The sequence below is a fragment of the Ptiloglossa arizonensis genome, chromosome 11, assembly GCF_051014685.1.
Source record: "Ptiloglossa arizonensis isolate GNS036 chromosome 11, iyPtiAriz1_principal, whole genome shotgun sequence".
In the NCBI taxonomy this organism is placed as follows: domain Eukaryota; kingdom Metazoa; phylum Arthropoda; class Insecta; order Hymenoptera; family Colletidae; genus Ptiloglossa; species Ptiloglossa arizonensis.
In genome coordinates this window covers 8,154,837-8,179,784 of record NC_135058.1, presented here as the reverse complement: position 1 = coordinate 8,179,784, position 24,948 = coordinate 8,154,837, and the positions used below count along the sequence as shown (strand labels likewise).

The following is a 24,948-nucleotide window of genomic DNA, read 5'->3' as shown; positions in this document are numbered from 1 at the left end:
GCGTCACCGTCGTGTTCGCGATCGTTCGTCGTTGCCCGTGTCCTCCCCGCGGTTAAACGGGCGGGCGGGCGTTCGCTCGCCCGTACGGGCTCGGTTTCGATTCGGGCTCGGCACGGCACGGATCGGCGGCTCGTTTCACGGTGCTCTCGCTCGTTGGATCCACGCCGCGATTAGGGCGCGCGAACACGCGCGGTCGAGCGTGAACAGGAGGGGGAAACAAACAGGAGCCAACTCCGTGCGGTCGAGTCGCGAGAAGAGTCGAGATTATCCGGCGGTGACCGAAACGAGGAGAAAAACGAACGTAGAGGGAGGTACGAGGAGCAAAAAGTCGCAGGACCGAAAGTCCCGGGGTTCCGCTCGGTTTGCAATTACGTGCACGCGCGACCAGAGGGAACGTCTGCTCTTAATACGCGCCCGAAGAAGATTTCCATCGAATTCGCCGAAACAGCGCCGCATACCATCCCAGCGTGTGCTGGGATACGGAGTTCCACGTGCTCGGAACGACTATTACCGGGCGGAAGTTTTCAGTTCGAAGTTAAACTGCACTGTCTGTTTCGAGTTACGCGGCGAGCAACCCGGCGTAGCCTAGAAGGAAGAAACACACGCCGTCGTTACGTTACGATGCGACGTATCCCCGGCCCGCGATCTAACGGCGTCGTAACAATAAGACGCACGATCGCGCGATTCGTTCGTTCGGTGCAACCGTTGCCTCGCGAGGCGACGCTTACGATTCTTTCGCGGAACTTCCGGGAACCTCGGACCACCGATACACCCTCTGACAAACGTCGTCCCGTTTCCGTGAACCCCGATCGACGTTTGCTCCCGACGACAACGCGCACGCACTGTACAAACTCTTGTATATACTCTCGGCACAGCAGAGGAGACACGCACGCAGTGTACACACTCGGCCACAGAGACGGCCACGCGCAAACAGCTAGAGACGAACACGCTCGCGACGTGTAAAATCAGCGCCGGAAGTTACAAGCCGAGTGTACAAGGTATATCGAGAAGCAAGGGTTTCCCGTAACGAGAAAATTGCCTCGTCGCGTGGAGAAATTGGAAAAGTCCTTTCGTCGTTTCGCGATCCCACGATCTTCGGGTTTTCCGAGTGCACGAGCAATCGGATGTGTTCACGCGTGTTTCCCTCGTGTGTAGGTGCGTGTGGGTGTGCAACTTGCGCGATCAGCTGTGCGAGATGTAAATTATCGCGTGCTCTGGGAGTCACAGCGGTGAACCACGATTGCCGAAACGTCTCGAAAAACGTAAGCCTCGTATCGCGAAACGACGAAGGACTTCACGAGCTCTCCTCGCAACGAGAAATTTGCATGTTACGAGTTCGCCGGAAATACCCTGTACGACTGCGAGGAATCACGGAGACAGCTCGGGCTCGTACAAGTGGACGCGAAAGGGAGACCTCGATAGAGGAAAGAAAACAGCGAGCGTGGCCAGGAGGATCGTGAAATCGTTGAGAAAATCGGAGTCCCGCGGGAATTGTCGAGAAGTCGAAGAGAACGGAGGGCGAACGGTGGAAAAACTCGAAGTCGAGAGGAAGCTACGTCCCCCTACCCCTCCCGACCCCGCAGACGGAAGGCTCCCCCGTTCTTCTCGTCCCTTCGCGTGCCTTGTATGTTTTTATGTAGATGTACGCGTTATATACACCTCTCTCGCTGCAGGGACGGCGCTTTTTGTTCGGCCCTCGACGCATTTTCCGACAAGCACGTGATCTCGCTCGCGCCACGCGAATACACGCTACTCTCGGCTCGCGCTGTCTCGATCGAACGACGAAGGAACCAGTCACCCGTTCGAGATCCTTTATGTATGCGCGATTTCTGCACTATTTACGTGTGTACGTGTGTACGTACATGTATATGTATAAGGTGTCGCGTAGTTCGAGATACGATCGAAAGGAGGTTCTCGGTTCGGACGTAAATTGGAAAAGTGGAATAAAATTTATCGTACGAACCTTCCGTTTTGGGACTATCGGGTCCGAAACTGTACGAAATACATACTAGGCGCGATAAAGTCTCGTGACGGGCACCTATCGTGGCCGTACACGATGTAATTAGGTGTCACAAATTTTACAGTCGCGTAGGGAAATAACCCTAATAAACACGGATCCTCGAGATACGATCGCTTTCAGTTACACAGCGAGTAATACGCGCGTGGCCGATAATAGCGGCCATCTTGGAACATCCACTACGGAGGAGAGTTTAACTAAAAGTGACTGTATCTCGGAGAGAGATGATTCAGAAATTCGTGTTTCGTAAAACTTGTTTCTTAGTTCGAGACCCGGAATACGACTGCAAATTTTATGACGTCCATTCGGACTCGTTCTGTAAAGCACTCGAGAAACTTTGTTGTATACTAATATTTTAGAAAGATGTAGTCTTTGGTAGATTCATACAGTTTGCGCGCGACGATATAGTTACATCGCCCGTATAAAACTCGAATAAATGATTTTCATCGTGCGATAATGCGTACAAAAAATGTGCGACGAAGAACACTTATAAAAATTAAAATAATACACATAATAATAGGAGCGCGGCGAGCCCCGAATAAAAGCAATTAAATATACCGAGCTACATTTTATTGAACACCAACCTTAATCTTTACGTAATTCGTGTATAGGCAAAGTGTACCTTTGAAGTCGATCGTCTCGAAAACGAAGATTCGTACGGGCTTTATATGTCAGCGCTCTCGATTTCATTTCCTCGGAGAAACCAGCACCGTTCGGCTGGCGCAGCGTATTTTCGGACACCCTGTGCATTTATATCGTCCGTAACACGTCCCAACTCTCGCCACGACGCATCGCAATGCCATTTCTCAGACTCGTTCTGTATTACCCATACGCACACGCTCACATTTTGTTCGAAGAAAAATAACAGCTATGTATGTATATATAGATATATAGATATATAGATGCATATATATATATTTATATATGTATGTATAAATACAACGAACCGGAGAGTCCATGCTCGTCGTATCGACCGTCGAAAGTGCGCATTAGGCAAACTTTTCCTTCGTAGGGAGGCTACGAAACACGTTCCACGTTTTTATACTCTCCAAACGAGGCAACGATCTCCTCGGAGGAACGAATATCTCTGGACGATCGAACGGACGGTGGAGTCTCTTTCTCTCTCTCCCTCTCTCTCTCTCTCTCTGTCTCTCTTCGAACGCAGAAAGTAAGCAATCGAAACGGAGGTTAAGAACCCCGGTCACGATCGTGCTTAGATTTTACGCCACAAGACACAAACGGAAAGAGGCGTTCGACGTCGCGACGATCGTTCGAACGATCGGACGATAATTCCGTTACCTCGTTTCTCCTTCGATCGATACCGGTAGTGGCACCTGCACACACCTCGAGCCACGGAATTTCAAGGACCCTGCGTCGACCTTTCTCGACGTTGCGTCGCCGCGTACGCAGAAACGAGAGACGTCGCGCGCACGATGGAACGAAAGGAGCTGCGCGCGCACCGCGCGTATCGCCGGGGAGAAAGGGAGATCGGTAATCGGACCAATGGGAACGCGGACAAGTGTCGCGCGAATTTCGTTTTGGCGCCGTGCCTCACGAGAGCGTTGCGATCGCTTTCGTAACCAATCTTTCTTTCTCGGAGAACGATATCGCCGAGCGAAATCGGCGCGGCGATGAACAATGTAGGCTTCCTTGAGGACAGCGAGCGACGCTGTTGTATCTATAACTGTAATAAGCGTATTTCAAGAATTCGGCCAAAGTGGAACATTTTTTCCGTCGCTCCTCCGTGCGCGACGTTCCCCTTCGGGTGTTCGCGCTCCATTCGGGATTCCCCGTGTCTCGAGGGTGAGCGAGGCCGACGAACGCGCGCATACGATCGGTTCGGGCGGGAAACATTTCCGCGATACGTCGTGTACCAAGAAATCGCGATGAGAAAAATATAGAATGGAATTGCGAAGATCATCGTCGTCGTTGCCACGCGACGAACGCTACTAAATTGGGACATTCTCAAGGGGGACGATATTGTCATGAAGAGTTTTCCCTTTATTTTTTTTTTTTTGTTTGTTTCTTTTTTTCTTTTTCTTATTTTCGCGCTACTAGTTTCTCTACGTATCTCGTCGCCTATTTACACGTACCGTGTCCAAACGGCGTATCGGGAGAACGCCGAGAATCTCAAACGACTCGCCGACGATCTCTTTGCCCCCGGCTCGATAATACAATTCGATTCCGTTGATTCCTGGGTTCTGTGCTCGTCTCGTCGCGCGATATCGATCGTGAATCGAAGAGCGAGCGAATAACGTCGACGATGCGTCGATCTTCGGAGAAGCGTTGTACACGTTCGCGAATCGTTTCGTTCTTTTTTTTTTTTTCTTTTTTTCTTTTCGCGTAATCGCGGGCCCTCGAAATGTTGGGTGAAGTATTCCCTTTGTCTACGGGACGAAAGGTCGTCGAAGAAACACATTCTTTTTACTTTTCGTTTTGCTTTCTCCCCTTCACGATCGAGATGGACGCGTGTACAAGTTTTCGTTACCTTTGTGCGCTCGATATCCGCGCGCGAAGCACCTTGCACGATAGAAGCGTAATGCGTTTGCGTAAAACGATAATTTACAGATTAACGATTAGCGTCTTATTCGTTACACGGGAAGGTAAAACTATCATCACCTCCCACAACCGCGCCATGGGCGAGTCTCTAAACGATTATCAAGATCTAACCGACCGTGGCTGCCTCGCTCTAATAAATTTTTTTTTTTTTTTTCTCGAGAAAAAACAGAAACGTGGTGCGTCACGGGCGACGTGAAAGTGTCGTAGATTCAATAACCGATATCTCGATGAATAACCGAGAACAAACCAGTCGTAACGAAAATCAACCTTTTTAGTCAACCTTTATCGTCCGACGGAACGCCAGACGAAACAACAAACGGACTCGGCCGAAACCTTTGCAAGACACTTTGTACACTGAAAATCAACAGTCAACACTTTCAGTTATAAAGAACGTTTAACGTTAATCAATGATGTCACTTCGCGCGCATGCTTGAACATCGAAAGTTTGGGTACACCCGCCCATTTCGCGGATCGCTTCGTAATTTTGAACCATAGTCAGACAAGTCACAGCCATATATGGTGTGGAAAATTAGAGTAGACTACGAATCCCTCGCGTTTATAGAAACAACTTTTCTAGCGTTCAATACAGCCGTGGTAAGTATTTGTATGTACACTTCCGTGATATTGTATTGCACGTGTATCGATGTTTACCTGTACCTGAGTTTAATAAATGATTACTTTCTCAAAATACCACCGATTTTAATTGACAATTGATTCATTACCGGCTGGAGTATCGAAAATCGTATTTCGTATAATATTGCAAATTTACAAGGCCCGTATAGATTTGCTACAGTGGCAAAAGTAGCTATGAAAATTGTGGTTCGGTGATCGTACTACGTTCTTCGTACCGTGTTTAAATAGCAGATTGATTTTATTCGTTAATTCGATCCGTTACAATTAAAAATTGAATATTGTTTCGATTCGTTGATATTTCTGAAGGAACGTTAAAAATATTTGATTATCGTTCGAATAAAAATAGAATAATTTTCAATTGAACGAAAATATTAATCGAAATATTAAACGACCAAGTGAATTACAAACGAAGTGCTCGTCTCTCTTATTAACACACGTATAAAAATTAACGAATTTCTGTCCGATCGATAAACGTACCCAAACTTTCAAAACGAGAACGTATGCGCGCGTATACTTTCTGGCATCGAGACTCTCGAGAAATCAAGAGTACAGTGTTATGTATAGTGAACGAAGAACCTTCCCGACATCGTTCGAACGATCGCACGCGATGACGTGGTTTCGATTCCGACAAAATGGAGTAACAATTCAACGTTTAAAAAACACCACTACGATCCGGGCCGGCGTAGTTTCGAACAGAACGTCACAACTACCTACACACTATCCTAATCTCTGTAAAAATCGATCAACCGTAAAATGAAGAATCTCAACCCGCTTCGCGCATCGAAGGCTGTCCCGTATGACCGAAGTCGACGAGCTTAAAAAGAAAACGACACACGAAACACGAGAACGGACATTTAAAACAGTCGTTAATCGATCATTCTAAAACGAACGTAACACGAGAGCACAGAGTATCCTATTTTGATCGAACCGCGCGAGCAACGTCGAAATTCGCGGCAACATCGAAACGTATTTCGAACGAGGGTCGAGGGATATCGTCGACAACGTTATATCGGCTAGTCTAAACAAAAAAAAAAAAAAAAATGCGAAATTGAAACTTTGACGGATCATGGTATTCGGAAGAGCGAACAAAAAATATTCTATTAAGGATTCGCGAATCAATACCAGCGGCGGAGGTGAAACGAGACTTGTCAGAATTTGATTTTCAACTGAATTTTATCAAGTGAATTTTTACAGGGAATGTTGAAATTTAAAAAGCACCATTGTTTCAACCGGAGTCAGTCTTTTTTTTTTTAAAAAAAGCTTCTGGAATGAGAAAAACATTGAACTGTATCAGGTAGTACCGTTCGAGATCGTTTTGCAGATCGATAAATACGTTGGAAGGATTCATTTTTTATATCGACTTTAAGAGTCCGTTCGATGTACAGAGCGGTTCGTGAAACGAGAAACAATTTCGTAGGTGAATTCGATGCACGAAAAAAGCGAATGAAAAGTTCGCGCAACCTTGTTTGCTCTGCGTAAACTCATTTCCGAATTACGGTCGTTTTAACGTCGCGATTGTTGCGCACCTGTCGTTAGACAAAGGTTAGAAAATTTCAATACGAGCTGCTCGAAACAAGAGATCCGATCGAAATGTTCCAAATATTAAAAACGACCACTATACGGGAACAGGCGTTCGTGCAAATTATTTCCGATCATTCTTCGCGTTCGATTCGCTTCCAAAATCGTGTCCACGTTTTACAAAACCGTGTGTAATGTTTTCTATCGGGGTACATAAATATACGTGTTACGAAAAAAGTGTAGTTGATTGAAAAACAAAAAATCTTCGACGGACTAAAACTCTATCAACTTCGAAAGCCCTCGACTTTCGTTCGAATGTTTTCTACCACCGTTCGCAATTCCGGCGTTATTTCCGCGAACGATTGAAAATGGGACACCCTGTACGTAGACTTCGCGAGTCGATAGGAGAAGAATAGAACGCTTTGGAAGAACGTGCCGCGCGCCTTTTTCCGAATTTTCCCGACTTAAAGCTAAGTTACTTGGGTAAAAGTCACGCGCGACCCAGTCACGTAATTCAACGCGAAAGGAATTCGATTCGATCGTTCGAATTGTTCGATTACGCGCTGGTAAAAGAAATTTGTACAGCTTGGGGTGGAAAGGGGGTTGGGGGGGGGTAAGGGACGGAGGGAGCGTGGCGCGAAGATTCCCCCCCTTTTTCCGCTTCGCGGAGAGATCTCCGCCCTTCGCGGTCCGTCGCGTTCGATGAAACTCGAAGTTCCCGTGCACCGCGACGGGACGAAATCGAGCGACCACACGGTGAAATAAAATAAAAAAATTTTTTTTAAAAAACAGAAGAGAGAAAAATGCGACGGGGGGGGGGAAGAGAAGGAGAGATAGAAAAAATAGGAAAAAGGGAAGGAGAGAAATTTCGGTCGAAACGCGCGCGCTCGCGAGACTTAATTAAGCGCTTTTTCGCCGCGCAAAGGTCATTAACGACGAACGAACGTACATTGAAAATTATCTACCCGGAAGAGGCAACTTCCGGCGGTATTGAAGAAATAAAAGTGTAAAGCTCTTTTAAATTACGCGCTCGCGAGTTACGAAATTGCCGGGGAAATTGAAATAATTTACGGTCGAGTCAAAATTAAAGCAACGCGATTCGAATAAAATAGCACAGGGGGATTTTCGTTCTCGTATTCGACCGCGTCGAGAATTATATTAAACGCAACTGTGGCCGCGAGATAAAAATACGGTTAAAAATCTGCGGAGAGGGACGAGACGGGAGGAAAAAGAGCAGGAGGAGGAGGAGGAAGTGGCGGTGGCGATAGTATATTTTTTTTTTTCTTCCTTTCTTGCGCGCGAAAACGTTCACTTCGCGATTCGCGAGATTTCTGATCCCGATGTTTCGCTCGAATCTCTCCCCGTACTACCTTCGCGATTGTTAAACTGTTCCGTGGGGTTGCTGGCGCGAAAGAAGAAACGAGAACAACCGTACGCTGACCGAGCGTATTAAAAAAAAGGGAAAGGCACGGGTAGGGGACGGGGCGGAAGAATTGGGCGAACGTAAAACAATAGTGGAAACTAAAAAAAAAAAAGGCGCTGGACGACAGGGAAACTAAAACGAAATTGCGATAAATCTCAAGTAAAAAAAAATGAAGAGAGAGAGAGAGAAAATGAGAGAAAAAAAAAGAAAAATCGTCTGCTCAGTCCTGTGCGCACAAAATCTCTGTATATACATAAGTACTCGTATATAAACGTCATCCGTGTACACGCTTCACACGCGTCCGTTCGCGGACGCGTTTTTTTGCTTTTTTTTATATATATATATATATATATATATATATATATATATATATATATATATTTATATGTATATATGTATAAAGGAGTCTCTGCATGAACGGAAGTTAGCCTAAGTATTAAAAAAAAAAAAAGAAAAAAAAAATTGATTCGGGAGAAATTGGCAGGCCCTGTGTGTTTATGTGTGTGTTTTTCGTGTACTGTGTAAGCCCTACGGCGACGACGAACATCGACGGTAGAAATATAATCTTGGTAACGTCTCTCGTAAAGTTAACAATAATAACAAATTTATTACGAGATGCTCATTAATGTATCGTATAATATGTACAAAGCTACTATTTTGGTTTCCTCTTTTCCCCGCTCTTTTCGCGCGTGACACGGATTCCCGGACGTTGAGCCGGCGATTCGATAACCACCCATAGAACCGCACGCGCCCGAGTATCCTATAAAAGGATCAACGAAATATGCCTGACGAACAGAAACAAAATAAAAAAAAAAAGAAAAAAAAAAGAAACAAAATTGAAACTCGACATACAAGTGTGCGGCTTCGTTATCTTACACGGCTGTTCGATTGATCGACACTTGTGTCTATGCGTTTCTGGACTCTGTGATTGTTGGAAAATAATAAAAAAAAAAAATAAAGAGACCGTAGACTCGCGCTCCCGTTATCACCGTTAAGGAAAAGAGTTGTTTCGTGTTGTAGTACGTGTACGTGTCTATCTGTATACTTACGTGTGTTTGTTTCGTATGATTCACGCAACAGTCTATAAAATCTATGAAAGAGTGGAGTCTCGGAACAATCGGGGGAATCGTTTCGCGAAAAACGAACCAATGATAAAAAAAAAAAAAAAGAAAACGAGAAACGGGGAGGAAAGAAGAAAAAGAGAGAGAAAAAAAACAGAAGAAGTAGAGGAAGAAGAACCACGAATAAGACGAGAATTTAAACGCGACTAAAAACTCGTAACCGTAACGGATAAATGTTCCCTCTCTCGTAAAAGATAACCACGATCCCGTACTTACGTAGTGTGTACTTCCGTCCACCCTTCGCGTCGATCGTGGCGGATTAAAGAATGATGAAGCGCGACAGAAACCGAAAACGCGGGTTTATTCTACCGCTGGAATACCATGGCGACGCGTAATAATAAAAGTCTCCGCTTCGTTAGATCGTCTCACCTAAACACCTAGCCTGATTGACAGTCTTCGATAAAGAGGAATGCATTCCGGGAGAAAAATAGATTATAAAATGAATATTTAGTACATTTTCACGTGAAGCTGTATGCTCGCGTAATTTGTCAATCGTTCTTTAGAAACCTCTGAAAGCTTTGCGACAGAGTGAAAAAAAAAATATATATAATATATGTACATACATGTTATATATATATATATATATATATGTGTGTATGTATGTATATATAACATGTATATGTATATGTATGTACGTTTGATCGGATTATCAGCTTAACTTCGCGTGGAACAAATTACTAGACCTACCTAATGTCGTGTTTTACTACTTATTTAAATTACTAGCGGCTTGCCGATGAGACCAGAAGTAAGACTCGTCGATTCGCTGCCGTCAGTCGACGCTTCACAGCGCGTGTCATGTTGCTACACATATCGATCATCCGTCGCGGTAACGTTTTCCCTCTATGGTCATACCATTACCATGTCCTCGTCGCTGATGATCGTAGGAAATGCATTGTCCGCGGAACTTTGCCTCTGAATCGGTTTCTTTCTCACGAGCCCGTCTGCGAACAAACGCGAAAACGAAACACTTTCAGAAATGATCCATCGTTTTCGATCGATCGTTTGTTTTGCGTCAACAACGATTATTCGAGTTGGGATCCCGTGGGCCATCCAGCCCGTACATTTCGTAACTATTCGTTTGCATCTTTGTCGAGTTTGTCGGAACGGTGTTGGGCCTTTTTGTAATCGACAGCGCGCAAAGGAAACAACGAAAACAATTCTGATTTCGATCCTTTATAATTGAAAGAAAACACCGCTGCGTTAAGATGGAGTTCCCGAACGAGCGTTAGAATGTATTTGATCATCATTAAAGCAGAAATAGTGAATCAAGCACATCCAGACCCGAGTGAAATATAGCACGGAAGCGTTCAAAATACTAATTGGAACATTAAACGGCGAAATGAATTACAAATAAAGTACTATTCAAATATAACATACCTCCGTGGAACGTAAATCAAATTTCGAAGCTGTTACTCGTTATATAAAATATTATTTCGCGCGCATTTACTTTGACGTTTAACGTTCACCGTTGATATTTTTCGTAATTCTAATTTGTCCACGAAATTCGTTCTAAAATCAATTACGCGGAATATTAGAAGAGTTTCTTCGTGACACGGTTGATCAATCATCGACGCGAAATTATGAAAAATTTCTTCTGCTCGTTCCAGATACTTTTGAAGTAAATCGATGTTTTCGTATACTCGGGACACGGAAACTTAAAACGTTAAAATTCAGACGTTGGTAAATGAACAGCGCAAAAGTTATCGTGTATTTTCCGAACGATGTACGTCATTATATAAACGATCAAACGTTACTTGTTTATTTTCTTTTGTCACTACGGACGGTACTCATTTTAGAATAATAAACGAAGAGAGCGAGGTCTGGTTTAGAAATAACTGTGCACATCTATTGCACGTATTTAGTGACTTCTTTTAAGGTCAAAGACTATTCAAAATCCGTTTAAAATTTCAGGAACCCGCGGGGGCTATGTGACAAAACTGACGCTTTTCCCGACATCTTTCCTAAACACTTACAAAGTTGCTAGAACCCTCTGGGAGACAAACCCACTCGCAAAGATCGTCCAAATATAGTTTAACCCTTTGGGTGCTGCGGACGTTTATGAACGTTCGGTCGGTCGATCCACTGCGTGCGGTGAACGCCGATAGGCGTTCGACGAACACGCGTAACAAACGTGACTACGAGAATTCCGCACACGGTGCGTGCCCAGTTTTCGATTCTCGGCACCGAAAGGATTAAACTGCGTACAATTGCCCGAGTAAAACGTATCCATTTGTAATGGAAAGAATCTGTCGACGACGTTGCAAATCTGGAAAGTTTCATTTCACGAGAATGAGAAATTATTTAAATTGTACTTTAAAGATGAAATAACCGTTAAACGAAATGGTACATTATTTTAAATATTTAAATATTTGCGAAGAAGGCAACGGTTCGAATCAATTCTCAAGATTCACAATTAATTTTCGATTACAAAGGCGAACTGAATCTTCTTCGATGGAAAGCTAGTGGTGCTCGAAGCAATTAGTGAATTACGTTCCCGGGCAAATTAATACGGTAAATAAACGTTAAAATAAAATAAATACTGCGTATTTCAACGCGCATCGATCGATTCGTGTTAATGTACGTGTGTGTGTGTTTTCTGGTAATAAAAGTATTTTCCATTTCAATTTAGGTAATATCGTTACGTATTATCAATATCGGAGAATGTATCGTCATTTATTATCAAATAATTCATCTTCCGGTTATCGCTTAAATAAAAAAATGCGCGTACGATATGGAAGTACATAGAACGATTTTTATCGATACGTTACCGACCGATAAAATTATTTTCATATACCCTCTTATCGTTTTAAATAATAACACTTACGGTGACGCGAAATCAGGACTGAAAGAAACAATGAGACATGGCTCACTGATTAGACAACGTGGAATCTTGATCGTTGATTCTTAATCGTGTGTTACCGATACGATCGTTCGTTCTTAATACTGTTACCGAATCTTTATCGTCGATCGTTTTCGAATGATACAAACGAAATTACAAAAATTGAGATCACCTTCGTAATTTGAAATTAATTCCAAATTTTGATAATCGATGCACCATTGTATTCCTCTTTATTCCTCGCTTCCTACCAGTTACTTATAACGTGCTTATAAACTTTCTTTGAATTTTTTTTAACTTTTTCTCGTACCATCGATAATTTCGGCCATATTTGTCCAAGCAAAATGCCAAACATTGCGATCGCGAGCAGTGTATTTATAACGTTTCTGACTTTTTGGTCCGAGTCGTCGGTAAAATAAATTAATATGCGAAGAGGATATTTGTCACACGATGAAAAAAATATGTTGAATAAAATACATTTAATATTAATATATATTTTCAATTACCGATACTAGATGTCCCCGTGTGTATTTCAATTTTCGAATTATTACCTCGACTCTATTATCGTCGTTTCCTCTGTTAAATAATCTTTAAGCGATCCGTCTGAATCCCACGTGTCTAAAACGTTTCTCTTTACGTCAATTCGATAAGATCTTCTCGTGCTGCGAGATGAAAAATCCGTAATTCGATGAACGTCGACCTGTACCGGGTCAAGAAAGATATAAATAACACCGTTACGATCGCAATATGCATTCATTGTCTCAACCGAGCGAGCATCACTATCGATTTGAATCTGTCGTTCTGTGATCGTATCTAACGATAGGAAAATAATTTACCGGCAGAGGATGGAAGAAGATCGTCGAGAGAGCCATCGTCCAGGTCGGTGGCGGATAGAAGTAGGTCGTCGTCCGAGGATGCTCTCGTTAGGCTTGGTAGGGTCGAAGTAAGCAAGGCCTTCTCCTTTTGGATCTCTTGTATATGATCGACGAGAAGGGCCTCCTCGTCGCCTCGGTCTCGATCACGGTCCACGGTCCCGCCCCTCGCAGCGACGTTCGAGGCCGCAGCGTTCAATTCCTCCGGGCTGAATATCTTCGATGATCGCAGACTGGACAAACGATGAGTCGCCGTGTGACAAGCGGACTCGAGAGTATTTATGTCGGCCAGAGTCGCGCGCACCACCCGAAGTTTCTCCTGCACGATCGTCTCGACGCAACATGTCTGCCTGCCGACGTCCTGCAAGGAATCCTGAGCGGGTAGTGTCCTGTTCGTTCGCAGGATGCACGGCGCGAAGACTATCGCGAGGGCTGACGGGGACATTCGGTTGTCGACCTCGTGGAGCGCCACCCTGGCCAGGTGAACGATCAACCGTTCCATCAGGTCGAAGTTCGGTTTGGGTAGCTTCTTCAGGATCGCGAACAGAGTGCTGATACGATCCCGCGGATCCGTCAGATTGGCCGCGTGAAGAAAATCGTCGTAATACTCGAAGGTCAACAACGGCTCGGGCATGTCCCGAAAGAAACTCTTCAGTACGGCAGCTAGCACGTGCACCTGATAGTTCTCGAAGTCCACCTTCTCCAGATCGCCCTCGTCCATCTTCAGTTTCAATTCCTTCACCTTGGAACTGACCCCGCTCTTTCGATATATACCCTCCGTGTAGAGACCGTGCATCTCTATGGTGGTGATCAACCGATCCACCACCAACGGGACCTTCCCGTCACCGCAGTCCAGTTTGTACAACGGTACCCCGAAAACGTTCCGCGAGTTCGTTTCGTGCATCGAAGCTTCCTTCCCGCATTCCGCCGACGCCTTCATGTAGCATTTCTTGTGACACGTTAGCTTGCAGTCTGAACAAAGGGACAACGGCACGTGAACACGTATGAAAGAACGAGGACGAAATTGCGGGTGTGATTTCTCTCGCCAGTGGACTCAAAGACAACGAGATTAACGCATAGGTGATAATCCTGTGCACACCTTGTTCTCAGTTCCGGTATGAGTCTCGTTTCTAGTTCCCGTGTTTGTATAGACGTATAAATGTCTTTGGTGCGTCATTGGCTGGTCAACGACGACTACTACTACTACTACAGCGGAGAGTATTTGCAACGCCTACGAAGCGATACAAATTAGACTCGCAGAATTATCGTTGCTTGAAGGCACTGTCTTTGAGCCCGCCGACGAGAGAATCGTTCCGTAGATAAATAGGGAATCGGGTAAAGGATACTTACTCTGACAGACGAGTCCACGCTCGATAGGCCACATAAAGAAAGACGAGCATACCTCGCAGACCGTGGGTATGTTTATGATGGTCAACTGGAACATATGATTCCCGTGTCGTGTCGGTTCCTCCTGTTTCCGTTTCTTCTCCTTCTTGCGTTTGCTTTTACTCTGCTTCTCCGGTCCCTCGGTTTTGACTAGCGTCATGAACTCGTTCATGAATCCCCGGAACGCGTTCACGCCCATTGTCACGGGGAAATCCTCCCGGGTGTTCTCCTGTTTGCACACGGTTTCCATTACGTGCAAGAAGTTCGCTATAAGATCGGTGTACTTGATGTTGCCCTCGACGCCCTGCTGTATGGCGACGCTGTATGTGATCACCAGATCGTCTTTGAATTTACGCAGCGCCTGCTTGAACACGCGGTCCACCTCGCTGGGCTTCCTGCCCTCCTCTTGTCCCTCCATTATGTATATCTTCTTCGTAATGAAGTCCTGCATCAGCGCCAGTTCCTTGGCGTCGGATATAATCTTGTCCGTGCTGTCCGAGAACGCCGAGGTCCCGGTCAGACTGAATTTCGATGCGACCACTTGCTTCGAGGCGTCGTAGGGGGTTCGCGGTGGCTTCCGGTTTTTTCGTCTGCCCGGTGTGTTCGCCAGTATACACGGCATCTTAAGTACACCACCGTTTTGTATACACTTCACGTGGTACAATTGTTTGCAGTCGACGCACTTGTAGCCTTGCGTTACGAACGCGTCCATTTTCTCGTGGCAGCAAACGCACACGTCGTCTTTGGCGAACCTCGCCACCTTTCTGAAACGGTGGCCAGCCAAGGTGAAAAGATTGCCCTTCCATTCCAGAAGGTTCATACCGGGCGCGGGTTTCAGATCATTGGGACTCGTGTCGGTTCCCGGCTTGTCCTCGCTCAATCCCGATATTTTCGTCGCCGGATCCGAGTTCCTTCTTCTCAGCTCGAGTGTCGTTATAGCGTTCGATCTCGTACGTTTGCCGAGTTGTTGGGTCTTGGATGCGGATTCGGTTTTGTTCACGGGCCAATCCGTGACCGATCTCGACGGTGTTTCGTGGGGACCGTCTTTCCGAGTCCACACGTTCGTGGACTTGTTCAAGTCGCTCTCTTTGATCGTTCCGAGGAAGAGACTCTTCGTTTCCCCGCCGCCCGTATCCGATACGCTCTCGCCCATGGATCTGCAATGAAATTCTCGGGACGGACGATTTCGTCTCGCGCTCCTGACGGGCACATCGGGTTCGCATTTCTCCTTTGGTCTCAAGTTCTTCTCCTTGGGCGACGATCCTTTCGGCAGAGGGCTCTTCAGAGCGTTCTCGTCGTTCACGGCGTCCAACTTCATAGATGTATCACCCTCCGAGTTTTGCCTTCTCAAGTAGCTGAAATCTTTCATTTCTTTGTGACCGTATCCCTGATCGCGTCTGATAGGCGAAGCTGGAACGCTTTCCATTTGATCGCTGGACACGCTATTGTCGCTTAGTCTACGTTGTTCCCTGCCCGAAGAACTCTCCATGTGTACGAAACGTTCGTTTGAATCCAGTTTCACGTTAAAATTCGATGCTTCGTTCGGTTTATCGTGTTGCGCTTGCTCGAATATATTATCCGCTGTATTCTTGTACTGGGTGACATTCGGGGACCGAGTTAACGTTGTCTTTTGAGGACCAGACATTACGTAACCGCTGTAATTAATGGACGTAAAGTCTGCTCGACGTCGCCAAATGTCGGAATTTGGACTATGGGTTAAGTTTATGTTAGACTGATGATATTTAATGTCTCGTGGGCTCGGGAATGGCGGAGCGGTGTTAAAGATAGGCGGAGCACTTTGTACAGCACTCGGAGTTTCTGTGTCAGTTTCTCCATCGCTGTACCCTGTCGATGAACTGTCTGCTCGTTTACCGATAGACGACAGTAGACTGGATGCGTTTACCAAGTTCGTATTTACCGTGACTCCGGGGGAATGATCGCCACGTTTTGTTCTGATGCTTGGTACAGGTTTGCAGCAGGAATTTTCTTGAGACTCGGAGCTGTTAACGCTAACTTGAGATTCGTAACTCCTTAAACTAGTCAAGCTTTCCAAGCTGCTTTTACGTTCGTTAAATTCTTCGGAAGAGTAGGGTTCTATGTTTTTCAAAATCGTACTGGGTTCGTTCAATATTCTTGTATTCAGTCCAAGTCTGCGCTTAGAATACGTCATGCTAGAGTCAACTGTGTTGTCCCGAAGTACATTATCCGCTCTGCGAATCAATATGTTGCGGTAATTACGTATATAAAAGAAAAAAAAGAAGAATGTAAATTAAATATAAAACGAATATTTATTTACCTCGCTGGCGTAGGACGATTTTGAGATTCTATTTTACGAACCGTGCTGTAATCTAGCAACGTATGATCCTCTGTGAGCGACCTAAATATTAAACAGAAGTATTAGTAACGAATTTGTAACTACTTACGATAAATGTTTGCACAAAAAATATTGCTCACTCTTCGCTATCCCTGAGCCCGGAATATTTCTTGCTGTTATCGTACCCAAGTTCCCTGTGATCTTGAGTTTCTTTATATTCCCCGATTTTACCAGGGAGCAACTTTTTTCGCTTTTTAAGTTCTGCGAAAGACTTCCTTGCATTATTACCTCTAACGTGAGCTTGAAAGGTAATCACACACGATTTGAATTTTTTGTACCAAGTGTACTGTTTATGTGCTCTCCAAGCAGACTGGATATGAACAGCAGCTTCGATTCTAGCGCGTAAAGATTGCGCGAGTCGTTGAGCAATGATCATTCTCCAGAAAGATTGTATTTGCACAACAGCATTTTTCAATCTAAGGAACTTTCTCCTCTCTAGACAAGCACGGAACCATTTCTGTATAGTTGTGATACTTGTGATGATTTGTTGGTGCAATTCTCTATCCAATTTGATTTTTTCTGATTCTCTAAGAAACACTTTAGTTGTCCCAAGTTGATAATTGTCTCTATTAAGATTCAGCGTCAGCAAAAAATCTCGAACGTCTGATTGCGAACTTAACAAACCCTTGGGTAGCAACATTCTGTACAGTTGAATAAATTCTTCGTACGTTAATCTGACATTAAATCCAGCTTGCCTTATTCTAACTGTTTCTAACATTCCTGTGTATCTTAATTGCCGTTGCACAGTTTCCTCGTCAAACTCATTCGGTACCTTGTTGGCATTGCTTTTAATGCATCTGATGAAGAAAGGATTTGCTTGATTTAAAGTATCCATAAGACTGTGCAAACTTTGTTGAAATTGCGCAGATACTGTCATGGGCTGTTTTCTTGCTTTCCCAGGTCCTGTGCCATAACTCTGTGTTCTTCCAGCAAGTGTTTTTACAGTTTGAAGATTTTTCAAACCTTTCTTACCACGTTCTCTCGGTCGAAATGATTTGTTTTTCCTGTAAAAGTGTTAAAATTTAACGTATTAATATCGAGCGACAGCTTAGCGGCTCCTTTTCCTATTTCTTAAATTCATATTAAAAAATACATAAATTGCAATTAAAAATCGCAAAGAAAATAATGTATGCCTTCTTGTAATTACTTACATGTTTTATTACAATTTCTATTGATCGATTCAATGTTTGTCTAGTATTATTATTCGATGCAATAGGAAAACAGGAAAAGGAGAATACACATTTCTTACAATGACATGTATGGCATTGCAAATATATTTAACAAACGTACTATAAAATATAAGTAGCAAACATTTAGCAGAATGTTTTTATGGTTGTGCCAACCATATGATTTAATTATGGTAGCAAATGTCAAAAGCATGTGATAATATGATTAACTGTGTATAGAGATAATCATTAGCAAATTCTAAAATATTCTTAATAGTATGAGAATAATGTAATTTGCTTGTAACTTTAAATAAACAATTAATATAAAGTATTAATATTAATAACAAGCATTTTGCACACTTCATGAACTACTAACATCCGAAGTTAATTTCTTTATTAATAAATAAATGAAAAATTTCATTAAATTTTATTTATTAAATTATTTTTAAAAAATTTTACATTGTGCAAGTAATTGCAGTTAGTTGCTAGTAAAAGAGCACAAATTTATAACACGAAGTGTTAAGTAACATACGATTTGTTCGTATGTCGTGACTTTTTTAAAAAATTTATTCACTGCTGTGAGCAGCATATAATACAAATTAACCCATCACCGCTTGTATACATTAATAAAATATAGGTGCATAATTTCAGATGATTATTAATCTCTACAAATGTAAGTGCGTGTATGTATGTCATGAATGGGCTAATTTGTATAATTTTTATTTAAAAAGTGAGAAAACTACTATTGTGAAATCAACATGCACCAGTTACAGCTAAAATTATGACAGAAAATCATTAAAACTTCACGACTAAAACATTACAAGGGATAATGATTATGAATATTATGATATATCCAAAAGAAATGATCACTATAATGTATTTCTGAAAAACATGAGAAATTCGAAAGTAATAAATATTTGTGGAAAGCGGTGATATTATATGACTTTGCATGGGAAGACCATTAATATCCTACTAAGATGCCATTACCTATGAAAAGAAATCCTTCACCCAGAATCACTATAGAGCACACACTACCTTTATTGTAGAGCAGTGAGTTTTTGTAGCTTAAAGTACAATGTTATTGAATATTATATAGCTGCTGTTTACATACATGACTATTTGATTAGCGCGTTCCATGACGTTTGCTTCGTCTTTTGGAAGCACCCTCTCTAGTGGTGTATGAGTATCTCGTCTGAGTTTATTATTACTATGAGGCTGGTCTTCCCTGCCCCTTATTAAGTAACCCTTCATCATCGTTACATTGGACGGGTGTTGCGTTTGATTAATGTTTCGAAATTGTGGCCACGACAATCGGTTGTTGTTTACATTGTCGTTGTTTTCGAGTTGTATAGAAGATAATGTGGTAGTGGGTATAGTTGATGGTATACAGACACTGCGTTGCTTCTGATAACTTGGTGGACGATTATGTTTGTGCGAACTGAAAAAGTCTCTCATGCTTAGTTTTTTGATAGTTTCTTATGTAACTACGTAGTAATTACATTATTAAAGATGAATACTTAGTTTGGACAACCTTTAATTTTATCAGTGACTGTGGAAAAAAAGATATCTCATGAGTGACTCCTATGGAATAATGTGAATTTCAATGATCGATATGAATTGTACAAATAAAAAGTTATCATTGATTTGTTAATCATGCTCAAGAACAATAGCAAGTAAGGTAGTATATTATTAAATGACAATGTAACTGTAGTAATTAGCGAAAGTTATGAAGATTCCATCTAATCACACTTAATACAAAAGGTGCATACATACAATTCTAAACAATATCTTGAACACACAAGACTTGAAAACATTATATGGATTTACAAGTTCAGGTGGTTTCTTATACTCGCAAATCATTGAAATTAAGATTTTACGTGTTATTAATTTAATTCTGATACGCTATTGAAGATAGACATTGTAAATCCATAAAACAGCTTAGCCTAAAAGAATAATATAACGTTTGCCAAAATGACACATACAGTGGATCCAAAAGACCACTTACGCGATTCGGTTAATAGTTAGATTGACGGTCGACAACGTCACAAGATGGCTACAGGGACAAAAGACATGTGGCCAATGTAAATATAATTAACGTTTGCTTTAATTGTAAACACATAGGAACTTCTCCAGCTCGATGCAAATATTATTAACGCACAACGTAGATTTATACTTTGTAGGGTGAGATAATATGCAGATCAAACATATTCAAAAACAAGCGCAACAACATTGGCATTTGTTTATCACGATCATTATTATTCAACTAACAAATGTTGCTCTATTATGAGTATACAAGCACTTGACTTTTTTTGAGTCACCCTTTTATGAAAGTAAAAATAATATAAGATTAAACAGAAAAATAATGTATACCTTATCAAATTCTCGTTCGGTGTCCTATACCTGTTTTGTACAGATGTTTTTGTACCGTCGGCTGAAATAAAATTTGTGAACAATTATTCGTACAAAATTGAACGTACGTGAGAAAAATTATATTTTATCATAATGTAAAAACTATAATACTCTACCTCGACCATGTCTATGAGCTCGACCTGCTTCTTGAAAAGCAAAATGAGCTCGAAAAAATGCTCGAAGAATCGCCCATCTAAATACTGCAACTGGATCTGCTCCTACTAATTCTCGAACAAAAGCGAGGGAAGAATTTTTCAATACACCAACCACACCGTCTGGTCGCATTAAATCTAGATTCTTTTCTCTCATATTAGAAGCTTGATATTTAACAGCTCCTGCATAATGACGTACAACAAAGGCTGCTTCTCGTCGTTGTGGTGCTTCATAAAATGGATTGTCTTTATGTACTGAATTAAATTTTTGTAGCAGTGTCTCATTCGTTGCGCCCGGAAAACTATTACGGATATTTTGGGTATTTAATGAAACATAATACAGTGATGAACTTGCTTAAACTAGACAAACTTAAATACTAACTTGCACTGATCATCTAGAAGACAGAGAAGGCCATTTGGTTTTCCTTCTATTAAATTTAAGCAGCCTGAATTATCACTGTATCCTATATCTGTCCATCTAATTCCCTGTTTTCTGTACTCTCCTTGTTCATATTGAAAAACATGTTGGTTGAAGTAGTGTTGTAGTTGTTCGTTTGCATAATTTATACATAACTGTTCAAAGCTATTACACGTTTTAAAGTCTTCAAAACCAAAAATATCTAGTACACCTATACTGTTGCCTTGATGATCTCTGAGGGTATCTTTCTTTGAAAGTAAAGCATGATTCACCTAAAGAAGAAAACATTTCATTTTATTTTCATACAATTTTACAATGCATGTTTTAAAGTAAAGGAAATGATATCTTGCCTGAAGCACAATCCAATCAAATAGAGCTCCATACAGACATTTGGCCATGGCGTCTCTTGCCGCAACTGCTTCTGGAAGCCTATAGTTAATGACTAAAGTTTCTCCAGAAGCCCTTGCGCGTTTGGCAGTAAGAGCAGCCAAAAGAGTTTCTTGTTTTACTCTAAGAAGTTCAGATATCAATGCAACTACATCAGGATTTTTGACTCCTACAGCTTCATCGTGATGATGATAAGATTTTCTAGGTTGAAACTCCACATTACCTGAAATAATTAAATATGATTAGTTTACTATAAAAATTATTGAGATAATTTGCTAATCACCGAGTAGAAGAACAGCTGACAGAACTGCAAATAATCGTCTCTGTTTCTCTGGCGTAAATCCAACCATTTCCATAGATTGTTTCAGTCTTGAGAATTCATGTCGTTCGTCAATATTTTCAAGTCCATAACAGCCACTTTTATTTAAATAATTATAACGATCACAATTTTCTAAATGCAGAAGTTGCTTTTCTTGTTCACTTGCCCCAGCCAAGAGATAATAAAATACATGGTAATTTCTTTCATTTCTTCCTTGGGAGACTATTCTGGACTTTTCCAAAAGATACTTTTGTACAACAGCCCTAAAAATTATACAATAGATTCCGTAATTTATCAGAAAATGTGCAAAGTGTTCATTTCTACATCTTGTATGTAAAATTCATACCCATGCACCATTCCATTTTCTTTGTAATTCACTTGTATGAATTTGCCAAAACGACTACTATTGTTGTTGTGTGCAGTTTTTGCATTCCCAAATGCTTCTAACACTGGACCAGCACTGAGTATTGTCTGTTCAACACCACTACCATGTGAACCTTTTTGACTAAGTGCCGTCAAATGATGCAGTAGAAAATTTGTTGATTCTGTTTTACCCGATCCACTCTCACCACTAATAACAATACATTGATTTCTTTTTTCTTTAAGCATACAATGATACGCTGCATCAGCTATGGCAAATATGTGTGGAGGTATATCTGGCCCCAATCTTCTGTTTTGATAGAGTTTTACATATTTTGGATTATAGATAGGGTAAAATTTAAATGGATTCAATGCAATTAATATGCTGCCAACATAGGTATATATGTTTCCAGCTAAAAACCTAGCCCGAAGGTTGTCCAACAGAGTTTGTTCATTAAGGTCTGGAAGCTGACATAGATCTGGATATTCCTTATCACGTGGTTGATATAGGAATCTATTAAAATAGTCTTTTAGGAGTTGTGGATCCATTGGAAATCTACTATCCGCCCATAAATCTGGTTGTTTCTTTCGCAAATAAAACCTAAAACAAAGAAGATCATAAGACATAAATACCATTATTATAATTTCTTTTCGATACCAATACTTTTGTCAATGTAGCAAATTGTCTTCCCCTATTTATTATACTTTTAATCAATATTATCACTTACCTGTAATATTCTTGTTGCGCTGCATTTTTTGGCCATAGTAACATAAGTGCTACAGGGCACTCGGTTGGGCCAAGTCTTCTTTCTTTACATTCTTGTCCAACAGAGTTTCCTACCACTTCCGCTAATTCGTAACCACTTGAAACAGAAGCATCGTTTAACCCAAGTCTTTCAATAATACATTCTACTATTTCAGCCGATGAAGTTTGTTTCGTAGCTTTAATCGAAAGTGCTTCATATTCTGGGCTCCATTCACCCACAAACACTTGCACTACTCCTGAGCAACAGCTATCCATTTTTTTAACCCTATGAAATTAAAAGTACATAAAAAATAAAAGAATTCTGGCAGAATCAATATACATATAGTTATATTTATTATTAATTTGATATATATTTAATATATTATTTTTATAAATTTCTTTACCTTGTTTTTAATAGGGTTAACAAATTTGTCCTCTGTCATCCATACAGAATTTCAAATGTATAGTTTCTCCTTTCTGTTTCTCAATTATATACAGCCACTGATGCAAATGTTTAAAATAACTTTTATACATTTTGTTTTTACCAATTAATGGACTTATTTACAGGTATTGTTTACATTAATTTATTTAATTCAATGTTGTCAAGTGCACTCAAAAAATTATCCAATATTCATAAATTAAAAGATCATATTTATATATGTATATATGTATATATACCACGTCAAGCCTTAGATACGAATTGGTTCAACAAAATAAAAATTTGTGAATATTAATTTTCTTTCATCGCAACACATAGTATATAGAAATAGTAAAGTATTTCCAAATTTTTGTTAAAGCATTCCTTTAAATTCATTATTTAATTTAATGAATAGGACAAAATACCGTGGAGTATTGTGATCGTCGGTTAATATATCTTTTTTATTATAATAAAATAGAGTCATTAAAGTTATTTTCCTCTTCTTTAAATTTATATATTCAGTCAATTTTGTAGATCCATGTTGATTTTGTTCTTCAGTTGTTAGAGTATTTTGAATTTATAAAACAATATGTTTAATTCAGGTATCGTGTACTTAATACTGGAGATCCAGTAAAACCTTTTCAACAACCATTATATTTTATCATGACATTCACTATGTACTTGAAAAGAGTGTAGGTATGCTATTATTGGCAGGCATTAACTCAGTTTCCTCACTGAGACAACAATCCAAAGTTTGCAATGGTTTATAAACATTCTCGTGCTTCTTGAGTATTTTAGTACAGTTATTGCAAAAGATTACAGATGTATTTGCATTTGTACTTATTATAAAACTTTTGTGCGTTAAGGAAGTATCTTATCTGAAAAAGAAAGATGTATGACACATCGCTGTTTTGAGTCAACTATTTGTCATGTTACAGTACAGTAACATAGTTTGTACACTTTCTGTTACGTAAACCTATTTGCCACATATAAATATTAAATTCTTGTTTCAAATACAATACAAGAATATATTTTTTTTTTTCTTCATTGGAAACTTCATTGTTCCTTATGCTAATATTTCAAATGCTCTGAATGTTATTTGCTTTCGCAAAGACTTAACTTTACACTTAAATCGATCAATCTTATAAGCACAAACAAATTATCTGTCAAATGGTGTCAAACCAATCTAACTAGATAACAACTTATATTAAGTAATAATTCTAACCTTAAAATGAAAAACTTCACAATTTACACGTGCCTTTGTTACTTTAAAAACTCTTTCTTTCTTTTTCTGACTTTTCCTCAACTGATATATAGTGATCGAATTTAAAAATATCCCTCGACATCTCTACGTCTTTACCGGTAATTTTCTCTATTAAAAAATCCCAAATCTATCGTTTCAGAAAAATAAGAAATAATGCAAATTGATATTCCGAATAATGTCTTGCGAACTGTAATCGTAACACATCGATCACTCGCTGGATACACAAAGGATTGCGAAAAACGACATACGTTCCCCATATACCGATTGCCTCGGACCTGACGGCTGACATTCGCAGGAAAACCGTCTTCTGACGCCGATTGGCGGGTCATGGACCATACCACCAATCAGCGGCGATCTGCGAGTGTGAACGTCAACAGAGTAAACCGGGCTTAAAGTCATCAGGAATTTCTCGTCCAGGCATGACACTTACTAGTCGTTACGTATCATCGTTGAAGAATGTAATGAAAACATGTAGGCCTATTCGCAGTATACGATTTCTCTATTACCTTCTTCGCTGATAACAAGATGCTCGATGTGACACATTCTTACGGATCACCAAAGCACTCGCATA

The 24,948-nt window shown here is 41.1% G+C and overlaps 1 protein-coding gene across 1 annotated transcript; it reads right to left on the bottom strand.

The window, feature by feature from the left end:
• Positions 1–8,561: 8,561 nt before the first annotated feature.
• Positions 8,562–23,254, bottom strand: LOC143152819 (unconventional myosin-IXa). Its single transcript, XM_076323357.1, has 13 exons — positions 23,100–23,254; positions 22,679–22,981; positions 21,937–22,551; positions 21,555–21,853; positions 21,235–21,494; positions 20,849–21,156; positions 20,431–20,768; positions 20,276–20,336; positions 16,820–17,743; positions 16,662–16,742; positions 14,330–16,575; positions 12,944–13,951; positions 8,562–10,212 (listed from the first exon to the last, which is right to left on the bottom strand). The coding sequence occupies exons 2-13, from the start codon at positions 22,969–22,971 to the stop codon at positions 10,118–10,120; spliced, it is 6,528 nt and encodes a 2,175-aa protein (XP_076179472.1). The 5' UTR covers positions 22,972–22,981; positions 23,100–23,254; the 3' UTR covers positions 8,562–10,117.
• Positions 23,255–24,948: the final 1,694 nt, after the last annotated feature.